The 13,871-nt window shown below is 41.8% G+C and overlaps 1 protein-coding gene across 5 annotated transcripts in view; it reads right to left on the reverse strand.

Moving 5' to 3' along the window:
• The window catches only part of DDAH1 (dimethylarginine dimethylaminohydrolase 1), a 131,772-nt gene that overhangs the window by 10,483 nt on the left and 107,418 nt on the right, over positions 1–13,871 (reverse strand). For all 5 annotated transcript variants that reach the window (XM_083511240.1, XM_083511239.1, XM_083511242.1 and 2 more), the window contains 2 exons: positions 13,420–13,493; positions 11,253–11,372 (listed from right to left, as the gene is read on the reverse strand). In XM_083511240.1, the coding sequence (XP_083367366.1) occupies positions 11,253–11,372; positions 13,420–13,493 (194 nt within the window). The remainder of the gene's footprint in view (positions 1–11,252; positions 11,373–13,419; positions 13,494–13,871) is intronic.

The raw sequence follows: 13,871 nt of genomic DNA on the forward strand, positions 1-13,871 counted from the left end.
GTGTGCCAGCGGCACAGCGGCAGCAAGAAGCCCCATTAGCGAAAGCACACCTCTAGTTAAGAACAGTTTCAGGTTAAGAACGGACCTCTGGAATGAATTAAGTTCGTAACTAGAGGTACCACTGTATTTAACTCATTGCAAATGTCTGTATTATAGAAAAATTAACATCCATTTCGCCAGTGCGTGCTGTGTTTAAGATGTACTACAGGGGGAAACTTCATTATTGACAAAGATTAAAACAGTCACAAATTCAGTATGTGTGAATCTGGATTCCTGCCCAGAAACCTTTGCATGGCCATCTACACTACGAGCCTGGCATTTCCTTCATGCATAATTTTTCTGGGAAATCTGTCCTTCCTGTGCAGGGCAATTTTTGGTCCGCATTCTCCAAAGCCTGAGTCACGCTTTCCTGATGTCAAACAAAGAAATTTCCAAAGCCCCCAATCTCATTTTTTCCAGTTGTGTTTTACAAGGCATACTTTGCCAACTGAAGTCTAGGATAACAAGTAATGCAATTAAATGTGCCCAGCAAAGACCCTAAACAGACTGAGTATTCTTCATTCACATGCTGTCATCCCAGCTCTCATTGTTCCATTGTGCCTCGAACCCCATTCCAGTCAAATCTCTGTTATTATTTTTTTATTTTTTAAATGAGACATCACATATTTAGTTTGGTGTTCCTTTCAACTGCTGGAGACCTTATTTTAAACAGATGGTGTTCAGGGAAAGAGTGAATACGGAACAGCCAACTTAACATGTGGTAGATATGTGGAAGGCTTATTATGGGTGGCTAACCTTTACCAGCAGGGATGCGGGTGGCGCTGTGGGTTAAACCACAGAGCCTAGGACTTGCCGATCAGAAGGTCGGCGGTTCAAATCCCCGTGACGGGGTGAGCTCCCATTGCTCGGTCCCAGCTCCTGCCAACCTAGCAGTTCAAAAGCACGTCAAAGTGCAAGTAGATAAATAGGTACCGCTCCAGCGGGAAGGTAAACGGTGTTTCCGTGCGCTGCTCTGGTTCGCCAGAAGCGGCTTAGTCAAGCTGGCCACATGACCCGGAAGCTGTACACCAACTCCCTCGGCCAATAAAGCGAGATGAGCGCCGCAACCCCAGATTCGGTCATGACTGGACCTAATGGTCAGGGGTACATTTACCTTTACCTAACCTTTCCCAGCAGGCTTCCATCACTCGCACCCACATGTGCATTCATCACACATACGGCAAATATACACTCACACCAGCACCATGCATGTTGCACACAACAAGCACATATACAGCATGCACAATGACCACACATGCAGGCACAAGGCACTCTCTCTTTAGTGTACCTCACCACCACCACTGCTTCCCCACCCTCGCAAGAAAATAGGTGCCAGAACTCACCATGAAGTTGTTACAGTAAGTCGCCAGGCTACTGGGGCAGCCCTGAAAACGTGCCGGTTTGACAACAGCTGCATTCACCGCCCATGGAGGTGCTAAAAACTACAGAAAGCTGGTTTGGGGGTCGCCCCTGATTCTGGTGTAGGTCGAATAAATGCACTCCTTCCTCATTCGTTCTCTTAGATTCAGGCGGATGGCTAGGGCAGCTTTGAAGGGCCCTCGCGCAAACGTGCGTATGGGCAATGGTGGAGGCCTGGCCAAAAAGCTTAAAGCCTTCCACCACTACATGGGAGATGGGTTGAAGAAAAGGAAATACAAATTGGCCCCGATCCATAGCTTTGCTAATCACAGCTAGGAGTTGCTGGCAGCTAGGTGGAGTAATAGATTTTAAAGAACACACTGGCCAGCTGCGATTTTGACTTGAAATGTTCATCTGGGGCTTCTCAGAAGTATGTAAAGGCACGAAGTGGGGGGGGGGGATGGAGTGCTGGCCTACAATGGCGCCAACCTGAGAGGTGCTGGAACTGCACTCTGGTGCGTTGCGGCTGAAAAAAAACCACAGGATACTCCCGCTATTATTTTACTTTGGCCTTTCAGTGGCAGTTAGGAATCTAACTGATAACCAGGCTGTAGATTTGCACTACTCTTGACACGGTGTCCCTGAGCTGCTCTGCTGCCTCTTCTGATATAACCTTGAAACAAGGCGGCACTGGGGGCATAGCTTCAGCCATTGCATAGGAACTCCTGCAGAAAGCAAAAAACATGTCCAGGAAATGGCTCAAACTGCTGTTGCATTCAAGAAATTTCGGAGAATGAACATCCTGTCTTTTGGAACACGAGCAGGGGAAGAGAAGGGAAGTTGGTCCTCAGAAAAGCAAAGGAAAGCAAACAAGAACAATAACAAGGGAAGCCAAGTTCCTATTTACGTAAGCCAAGCGGACAGCTTCCCCAGTCACAAGAGCTGGCAAGCTCCGGGTGGCCAGAGGTACATGATTAGAGGAGTCCCAAACTTTTAACACACATTTGTTTACTAGCTTAATTTCTCTGCTAACTTTTCTTTGCTATGGTTAATTGCTGTACTCTCAGCATTTCTGTGGTTAGCTGAACTCTTTCGCAATCACAGATTCGCCCAGTTTATTATGCAACTGCAGCAAAAGAGAGAGAGAAATCTGAAAAAAAGTTTCAAAAAATGTATAAGGGGACAGCGCTTCAGTGCCTGCTAGATGCTGGCGTAGCGAGGCAGCAACCCGGCTCACCCAGTAAAAATGGACCCCAAAGCCTGCCTAAAGTGACCTGCAGCTTAATAAACAATATCTCTTGCTTGCAGTAGAATAGTGGGGAAAGGCAGAACTGATAACATGAGGTTTCAGCATACTTTAAAAGCTGAAGGTTCTAGGAATGCTGAAAGCTCTGAAAACAGCATCAGCCTTCATTAGCTGACTTAATTGTTTCAGGAGTTGTTGGAACTTTCAAATATTTTGATCCTAATACTGTCCACCCAACCAAAAGTGTTGTACCGGTATATGTATGCTCTAGGGTTGCCCAATTCGGGAGATTAAGACCATCAGCAGGTCTCCAGTGTCCGATAACTGCCAATACATAAGCATGATGGTATAAATTCCAGATCTGGAATTCCAAATCCGCCTTCCTTAATCTGTAATTGCATTTTCTGCAACAATATTCTTGGTACATCTGAACCCCCAAAGACATTTCTTAAACAGGGAGTTCTCCTCCCAAGGAAGCCCCGATAACGTTGGCAATGCTGACTAATGCAGCAAAGGGGGAGTTATTGCAACAACATTCATCGTTTAAAGAGGAACTTGAAAGATTGCTGGGTGACAACGCTAGACAACAAGCCAGACGATCTGAGCGAGTGTGTGGATTCAGTCAAAAGCAACACCACTGAAATAGTGGAGAAGGTTAACCTGGCAGGAGAACGAATTAAACAAAAAACCTAGAATAACTTCATTTGAATAATAAACTTAAGCTGGAGGAACACAGTAGTAGAGCAGGAGATCAAACCTGAGAATTCAAGGGGTGGAAGACAAATGGCTGACAATTCTCCAATAGCCCCAGGAGATGTGGAGCAGGTACACTACTGAGCCGTGGGCCCAAGAAGGTCCATGAGATGCTGTGTTGCGTTTTAGCAGGTTCTCAGAAAAGGTGCAGCTTGGTCTTGGAAGCCAGGTGGGCGAAGCCTAGAGAGCCTAATTATGCATGAGTGCCAGTAGTTCTCCACACTTGCACTAAACTTTGGCTTGTTATCTTGCACCTAATTGCCCTTCTTAGAAAAGCAAACCTCAAGTCAGGGTACACTGTGACTCTTGGTTATACATACTTATGTGTGTTCCATCAGTGTGTATGTCTTGCATACACATATGTAGACAAGGACACATTGTGCCGTCCTTGACTCTTTGTGGTTATACCCAATGCTAGTCCTATTCAGAGGAGACCCACGGAAGTTAATGAACATGACTACCTTAGGTTCACTCATTTCAACAGGTCTACTCTCAGCAGGACTAACATTGGATACAGCTCTCTATGTCTCGGGTTGTTGGGCTCGTACTCAATTGCCCTCAGCACCAGTGGTAAAATTATTAAATGGCTGCTGTGCTCTCTCCTACAGTCAGAATGCTCTTGAGAAATTGTGCTAATTTGCTCTTTACAGATATACTTGCAGCTAATTAGTGTTATTTCAATTACTTTGATATCCCATGACAAATGTCTCACTAGGAGAGTAATGTGTCAACTACAGCTATGCAATTAAGAACGATCAACATCTACTATGCTGAAGTAGTAGAAAACTACCATTACTTCCAAAATTAACACAGCGATATGTTGGGAATACATATGAAACCCAGGATGAAAAGCATTTTCACCACATGCCGTTTAAAACAGCATTTCCAAACATTTCAGAGAACAATTCAAAGTGCTGGTGCTGACCTTTGAAGCCCTAAATGGCTTCAGCCCTGTATAGCTGAAGGAGTGTCTCCACCCCCATCATTCAGTCCGGACACAGAGGTCCAGCTCTGAGGGCCTTCTGGCGGTTCCCTCCCTGAGAGATGTGAGGTTATAGTCAGAGGACTTTCTCGGTAGTGGCACCCACCTTGTGGAACACCCTCCCATCAGATGTCAAGGAGATGAGTAACTATATAACCTTTAGAAGACATCTGAAGGCAGCCCCGTATTGGGAAGTTTTTTAATATTTAATGTTTTATTATGTTTTTGTATATGCTGGAAGCTGCCCAGAGTGACTGGGGCAACTCAGTCCGATGGGCAGGTACAAATAATAAAATTATTATTATTATTATTAATCCCTGTTTAGATCTCTGTGTAGCAGTCCTCACAGAATCTACCCAGGAAATGTTATATGGCTCTACCTATTTGCTCCATTATAATACCCTCAAGATAGGGTTTTAGATGCTAGAGAAATTTGCAAGCTGCTGCAGTTCCACCAAACCTGTGGCTATCTGTGCCCCTTGCAGACCCTCCCTCCATCTCCCTCTCTCCCAGCTGCCGAACACACTAAGTTCTGTCCAATATACGTCTGCACCAAGAACCCAACCCAATCAAGAGGAGAATTCAGTGGCACACAATGATCAGCACCAGCCAGAAGTCTCAAGTGTAAAGCATGTTACCTCTTCATTTCTCTGTAAACTCAGCAGTTAGTGAACTGGAAAATAACTAGTATACAATATTCCAGAAAATATGCACAAAGTTTTGTTTTGTTTTTTTGCTGGCGCATATGCAATAGTACTTAAGCCTGAATGGGAATACAGATTGTCATGTACAAAAGCCTTTTGGAACTAAGGGGAAAGCTCTGAAGTGCCTGAAAATGACAGATGGCTTGAAGCAGGACTCGATATTGAATAAGTCAGAGCCTCTGTCCACCTACGGCAAGCAGCACAGAAGTACATTGCCTGGTAAAGTTGATACAAGCTCTAGAGGATTAGACAGAGCCTGGTAGCTGGACATTCATGTTTGCCCAGCCAGCTAAGTAAACAAGCAGAATCTTGGGATTTACATTTGAAGGAAGGGATGAGAAGGAGAGCATAATAGGAATAAAGTGGGTTTTTGTTCTTCCAGTAATTCCTAGTGGTGATTTTGTCTAGCCTGTGTCCCCAGGGCTAATGAAACTTTAACTGAATTACATCAGAAATAGGCATCCGTTCAAGTATTGCCTCAGCAGGACTCTAAGGGCTGCTAAAAAGTGACTCGAGAAACAAAACACAGGATAGTGAGGCCATTTAAAGCATAATACTTAGATAGATATCTATTGGCTGACGTGGAAATCTAAGTTACACGGAGCATGCTCCAGACTTCTCAGAGCTAAAGTTCCTGATGGAAGTCAGAAGCACTACTGGCCTACTGGAAGAGGATTTAGGAAGGGAGTGCAAGTTACCTCATTTTTTTTTCTTTCTTTCTTCATAAAAACTAGCATTAGCCACTAAAATAAATCTTGGACGAAACACCGTTACTTACTGATCCTATTAAAGACTCTTTAGATGTTGGAAGGCATGGATATTTATCGGGGCCAGACCATGCCATTTTGCTGTCTGAGGCAAAAGACAACATGTCATCCCTATTTTTTTAATCCAGTCCATTCCAGCTGGACAGATCATTGAATCTTACTTCAACACTGGTGACCTGGGGGCAGGAGGCTAGCCTAGCGGTGCAGAGCAGGCCACATGGAATCCACAGCTCTGTCCTCTGCTGCTTCATTGTGGCCACCCTGTCCCCAGCATCTGCCACCTGAGGAACCTGCTTCACTCTGCCCAACGGTAGCACCAGCCCTTAACGTTTAGGGTATATCTCCTCTCTCTTGACTTTGGGTCTTAGTTGTGGATCCCATCCAGAAGAGGAAGAACTACTAGTTCTACCAACAACCTGCATCAAGCAAGACGAATATTAAACTAAGACCAGCAGCACCATCCTATGTGTGATCAGTCAGAAATACGTCCCAACCCATTCAATGGCACTTATACTTTTCCACAGGATTGCAGTCTAATAACTCTTAAAGAGTCCTACTACACCAGGAATGGGGAACCTATGACCATTCAGATGTTGCTACACTACATCTCCTGTCGTATCTGACCACTGGTTATACTGGTGGAGGCTTACTGGAGTCCAGCAACATCTGCAGGACCACATGTCCCCCATTCCTCTTCTATACCTTATGCAAAATAAGGTAGTAGATTCTGTACTATACCTCCTCAAGTCTTCAGTTTTCTCTCTTACAATCACAACCCATGTCGTTAAACCAGCAGATCAAGGAATTTGGGGGTAAAAACGTTTCAAACAAACAAACAAGTACAAACAATCTGAGTTACACAAAATCTCAGCAATTATAAACAGGAGGAAAAAGCAAAACAAGAGCCATTCACAATAGCCTTATTCAGTTTGATGCCCCCAGCAACATCTGCTCATCTTAATAGAAACCATTTTTCTCTTCTGTTTTCAAACAGAGAAAATGAGGGGGAAATCCTCTGGATCTTGCTGGGAAGTCACTAGATGGAGCTCTAGGTAGTAGATCTGATTTCCATTACAGGCTGAGCTGCAGTGTAACCTTTGCATCCTTAGGACCAAACTTTATTTCACTGAAAAGAGCTATTATTCAAGCCCTTTGGGTACAGCTCCTGCTCTGCTGTACATCAAAAGCAGCAAAAGAAAAACAGAACCTACTCAGGCTACAATGGGGGAATTCTACAAAGGGATCTAGTGTCAGAAATCTGGCCGTGACATCACCCTGATGATTGCAAACCTTTCAAGAAGCCCATGTCATGTAAGTGATGAAATGGACTCTTAGTACGTGAAAGCTTACATCACAATATACTTGATAGTCCTTCAGGTGCCACATACTAATGGAGCTACGGTATATTTCCAGAATTTTTTAGTTTCCAGAATTTGTGGAGTGATTGTAAATTCAAGCCTGTTTCTTCATGCCCTGGGATATTCCTGTTATTCTTTTCTCCTATCGTGGCAGGGAATGCAGTAATTAGGCTATATTTTCATCTTCATCTTACTTGCTTCTTCTTAGTTGAGCTCAGAGCTCCCCAAAGGGTATCCACTTAAGTTTGCGTTTTCGGCAATGTCATTTGTCCTGACGTTAATTATGTGAATGCAATGAAGGTGCGTGTTTTTCGTTATGTAAAATAGTGGTCGCAGGGAAGCCTGAATCACCTTTGCCACGCTCATTCTCTCTTCTATGGTTTGGACAAAACAAAACGAAAATCCCTGCTATTTGTGCTTCAGGTGAAGCCTCCATTGGCTAGTCCGACCCAGAGTGAAGGCTTTTAAATTTATTTATCTTTGATCATTCATGAAGTTTTTGATCAAATATATGGGGCAGCAAGACACATACTTGGAGAGGCACCTGATAGTTCTTGCTATCCCCTGGAGTCCTTCCTAGTCCTATGCTAGTCCTGTAGGAAAACTTTTTCTACTACAGCATAGAAGACAGAAACAAGTCTCCCCAGCTCAACAGATTTGCTAATCCAAAGCAGGTCAAGCAACCACAGAAGGCCAATTGTTGAACTCTTGCACAGTGAAGATTTCCTCTTTCTTCCAAGTTCCATTAAGCACCTGCCCTAGAAATTGCCTGCTTTTGATAGGAGTTCTGCCTATCTCAAAATCTCCTTCCTTTAGCCTGACACCACCAGTTAACCTCACTGCGCAGTTTAAATGGCTCCTGACTTACACTGATGCACGACTCAATTCCAATCTTCCTCTGTTTTGATATAGTTTTTGCAACTTTAAAATATAGCAAGCTAGCCACACAGGTATCATAGTAAACTTGCTCTTTCAGCAGGGTGAGATGAACTTCCTACACTGAAGAACATTGACTTTGAAATGACTTTCATGTGTCACTCCTGATAAGGAACAACAAAGAGAACAGCCAGAATTTTATTTTTTTTATCTGTATTCTTTTGGGTACTCTGCCTGGCTTAATGTGCTAATTAAAAAAGCTTTTGTCTAGTACTGAGGTATTTCGAAAGAAATTAAAGCTCGTTGATGGGGGTAGTGGAAGTCAAGTCATGAATTTTAGAATATGCATGCTCTGTAGCTGTCAATCAGCTACAGGGTTTCCAGAGTCAATTGGCTATTTTGCACTTTAACAGATTCACTGCTTAAAATAAGCCAAATAGTGGAAGAGTGAACTCACATCATCAAGAGAGGGATGGCAACTAAAATTATACGAGTACTTGGAACTTGACGGAGTTAATAAGAAATCAACCAACAGATAAAATTAAAAAAGAATGGGAATGTTTTAATAACTACTTGATAAAACAAGGTTCCAACAAGACTTGGCTGTGTTTTGAATAATTTTGCAGATGGCAAAATATTTTCTCCTCATTCCAAGACGAGGATTAATAATCAAAGACAGGGTAGAAAACAGAAACATTTATATTAAAACTGTAATGAGGTAGAATGAAGCCAACAATACAACAATGGAAAAGGGATTCAACCCAAAATGAATGTTATAATGATGAATGTTATAATGTACAAAAAAATTAATATGGGTTCAAATTATATACATATATACTTATCAATAGATAGGTATTTTTATTGTCTAAGTAGTTGATCTGATTTAATCTTTTTGTTTTTGTTTTTCCTTTTGTTTTATATATATTTTATACAAATATTAGACTTCTAAATAATTTCACTATATATAAAGCAGGAGTTATATTAATCTAAGTACAAACATTGTAAGACTATCTTATCATGTTCGATTTTCTTTTTTATGCATGTTTTTCTATATTGTTTGTTTGTTTTTTCTGTGTATTTTGCATGTATGTTTTTGCTAATAAAGAAGTTTTTTAAAAAAGTCTTTCCGTACATAAAAATCGATGACATTTTGAAGAAATTTAATTAAGGTAACAGTTTCTTCCAGTTAACACAGACAAACGTGTAGTTATTGGTTGGGGAGGGTCAAATCATCCCTGCTTAACACATTTCCTAAACCAAGAGATAAACATAACATTTACAACTCCCTCAGCAACAACAGTTATATTTTAAAAATAGGCTGCTAACCCTAGCACAGACTGCAGGCATCTGCCAAAACAAAAGATCAGTAATTATGAGGGCATGCTCAACCAGAGGGAGTATTTCAAGCCATGTGTTTTCAAAAAACAGGTCGGGCATAACAATCATTCAGGAAATGTTCAGTCTTTTACTACCCATGTAAGTTTTTGTACACAACCTCCTCCTCCAAGCTCACACCTCAGTACCAGAGGGCTCAAAATGTATGCAGTGGAATCCTGAATGTATGATTTATCTGTCCCCTGGGATTCTTGGTGTTGGCTGGATTCAAGTGATGGCAGCTCAAACTGCAGAATACCAAGTTGCCTTCATGGAAGCCGTTCTATTGTTGGTTCAGTAACGCTCTCTCTCTTTCTCTCACATACACTCAGCATACGAGGCACCCAAATTAAGTTAAATAAAGTGATGGCAAAGATCCAAACAAGAGTCACCAACTTTCTCTGGACCTTCCTTCCAGCTTTCCTTACACTCCTTGCTGAACAGGTCCCCAGTGGATGAGAGCGCACAGGAATTTGGAAAGAGATGCCACTGCTATTCTGATAAGGAATAGAAGCCACATTCCTGTCCTAGTCTGAGTAATATACACTCCGTGACGGTGAGAGGGACGTGCAACCAATACTGCTTGTACCACTGAGCAAAATGCACTACGGCCAGATGAGCCCGTACAGCATACCCCATAAACAGGTTAGTTAACTTACTTGAATAATAGCAAGGATCCGAAGATTTCTGACAAGAATGCCAACATTCCTACTTGCTTGCTCTCAAAAATCATAGCAGAACCCTTCCCCCACCCCCAAACCTGAGGACTACTTTAGCATGTACATTTTGACCTGGGTTCAGATATTATAACTGAACACAAAGGCGGCCTGCAACTTATGCAGTGACTGGGAAGAACGATGAGCAGGGGAGTATGGAACAATAAGCATAAAGGTAAAGGGACCCCCTGACCATTAGGTCCAGTCGTGACCGACTCTGGGGTTGCGGCTCTCATCTCGCTTTATTGGCCGAGAGAGCCGGCGTACATCTTCCGGGTCATGTGGCCAGCATGACTAAGCAGCTTCTGGCGAACCAGAGCAGTGCACGGAAACGCATTTACCTTCCCGCTGGAGTGGTATCTATTTATCTACTTGCACTTTGACGTGCTTTCGAACTGCTAGGTTGGCAGGAGCTGGGACCGAACAACGGGAGTTCATCCCGTCGTGGGGATTCGAACCGCCGACCTTCTGATTGGCTAGTCCTAGGCTCTGTGGTTTAACCCACAGCGCCACCCACGTCCCACTAACAATAGGCATGCATAACTGCTATTTCCTTCTTAAAACACTGCTTACTTCACTTTTGGTTTCTGCTACATCTCTAACACAAGTGGGACCTGTAATAATAAAATGCTGCAGTGCAGAAGTGCAGAGCAGTGCAGTACAGTGTTCCAGTTAGCAGGCAATGCCTAGTTTAGGATACTCCATTTAATTCAGCTCCCCACAGTTTCCCGTTACCCCCATTTCTCAACATACATTCTGCTTATTTTATTCCAAGTAAATGATAGCTGGGGGAGGGGGGGTCTCTTCAGCACCACATCAGGAGAGGAAAGTGTTAATTTCCCCCTGCACATCTGCTGTGATCCCCAAAACTATCAACCCCTCAAGCTGACGTTACTGGCACTTTTTTTTTTAAGTGAATAACAAAGATGTATTTAATAGCACAGCTGGAACGGTTCTTCATTTTGAAGTTGCTGAGGCTGTTGATGCTTGCAGCTTGCATAGGCCAGATTCGCTCCTACACAGAGTCTATAAGGAAACACTGAGTCTAAAAGCACAGGTTATTTTTAGCATGCTTTACCTTGAGGGCTTTCTGTGCAGCTTCACTTGAACCAATAGCAATGAGGTTTGGCCCAGCCATACTGCAGAAACTCTTCAGATGCAAGGAGTCAGAAACAGGGACCGTAGAAACGGCATAATCCTGTACAGAAATTAGGCATTTGCAAAGGAAATGCATTAGATTGGTAATCTCGTAAACTAACACAATTATAAATTGCATCCCCCACCCCCGTGCATTAATAAATTTGTGTGTCTTGAGTTCTAAGTCAACTCGTAGAACCACAGCAATTTTCTACGGAGAGTTTTGGGTTGTTCCGTGGACTTCAGTGCCATCATTGTTTCAGGAAACAAGTAGATAAAAAAATGCTTCATTAACATGCAAAAGAAGCCTCCATAAAATCAACAGTTTGACTTCAAGAGCCTCTAAAAAAAGAAATATTGAGTGGCTATGAGCATAAAAAGGACACAACAGTTTCCTAGTAACAAGCATCCTTCTCCTGAATACTTTCCATGGAAGCAGGTTATGCTGAAGCCAGTGGATTGCCATTCTTAAAATTAGGTTTGGATAGGATATAATATTCAAAATAATATTTCAATTATGATTTCAGAAATTATTGATTTATTATACTTTACTCCATTCTTCCTCCAAAGAGCTTGAACATCTGATGTATGGCTCCTTGGAAGTCTCCCATCTAGGCTAGATAGTGGTGCCCTCCGATCAGATGTCAAAGAAATAAACAACTATCGGACTTTTAGAAGACATCTAAAGGCAGTCCTTTTTAGGGAAGCTTTTAATACTGGATGAATCATTGTATTTTAATATTCTGCTGGAAGCCGCCCAGAGTGGCTAGGGAAACCCAGCCAGATGGGTGGGGTATAAATAATATATTATTATTATTATTAGCTGCTCCAATCATCCATGATCATTGGTCATACTGGCTAGAGTGGATGGAAGTTAATTTAATGACATCATGAAGGTTGCAGGTATCTCCACCCCTGCTCTGCGTTGGATCTGCTTAGCACCACTAATAGAACTGTTTCATGTGTAGGGATAGGATGGATCAGTTTATTCCCAGTCCATGTTAATTTTTCCATGTGTTCAGACCTAAGCCTCCTCCCATCCCATTTCCACATTGATCTGCAATTTACAACTTTCACCACCACCCATGCAAGAATTTGTATTCCAATACTCATGAGTATTTAAATATGTAAATTATCACAAAATAAGTGTACTGTATATTATACAAAATAATTATTTAAAATAAGCATTTCTAAAATAGTCAATTAAAAAACAACAACTTTGGAATGTTTCTGGATTGCAAAATTCAGAGCAGTGAGGAAATTAGAAGTATAATAATGTTCTAATTAGTTTATTAGTCTGGGATGTGCAAATTAGGTCAGTCTGCTTAAAAATGCAGATTGAACAAAATTCTATTCCTTGTAAGTATCTTCAAAACATTTTCCATCCATACTTTAAGGATGTTCAGTCAAAGAAGAAATATTGAAACATCAACTTTTCGGGAATGCCGACCACTTTTTAAATCAAAATGAAATCAAAATCAAAATCAAAGATGAGCTGTAACCTGCAAATCTTATGCATGTTTATTTGGACTTAAGTCCCGCACTCCCAGTACCTTGTGCATATGAATGCAGCATAAGACATGTTTTTCAATTATATATTTTTTCTCATGTTTTCTCCAAGTTCTCATGGAACCATGCCTTGTCATCATGACTCACCAGAACCCAGTGAGTTTCATGGTGCGGTGGACCTTTGAACCCAGGTCACAGCAATTTAAGACAAGCCCTCTGTCCTCTTTCCTACATTGACACTGTGTGCCTCAGCAGAATTTTATTTATAGTGTAAAAATGAAGTAAGAAAAGATGAACAATCCATTTTCCAGCCTCACAGCCTCAGAATCAGGTACGGTACAAGAACATTCAGGCAATGTTGCCTCCCCCCACAAAAAATTTGAAACTGATTAACAAAAAATAAATATGTTATTATAGCACAGAAGTGTAGTAATCTCTCTCATTTGTTTTTAGTCCTTGCACTGTGTTAATGCCTTGAATTCTCCACAGAAGATGCCTCAGTACTGGCATATATCTTGGCTCCTTCCTTTTACACAGTGTGCAAAACTTTAGCACGCATTGGATCCCCCATCCGAAGGTCAATCTGCAACTCTGCTAACCTTAAAGGTGTCTGCCAGAATTTCTGCACCACGTCGATTGGTCCGCTTTGAAAGACCAACGAAAAATTCCCTGCCTGAGAAAAGAAAATATTAATAGACATGATTGAGTTCATATGCAATAAAATAATCTACTGTTTTTGTCCAATCTTGTTGAAGTTAACATCATTTGAATACGTAAACTGAACAAAGAAACGTCCTTTGAAAACATACACACACAATCTCGCAACATCAAGTTTAATTATAGTTATAAATTTTTTAGAAATAGTAACTTAGAAGTATAACACCATCACTTCCTTCAGATAGAGAAAAGAATAATACTCCAAAAAAACAGAAGGCTTATACATACATAGAAACAGACACTGGACCCTTTGAATAGTACTATTGTTCTTGCCTGGTCTCCTGTCCTTTTGAGATCAGCACAGTAACCTGTGCTACACCTACGTTGTATGGGC

Source organism: Podarcis liolepis (genome assembly GCF_965112155.1).
Source record: "Podarcis liolepis genome assembly, chromosome: 6".
NCBI lineage: Eukaryota > Metazoa > Chordata > Lepidosauria > Squamata > Lacertidae > Podarcis > Podarcis liolepis.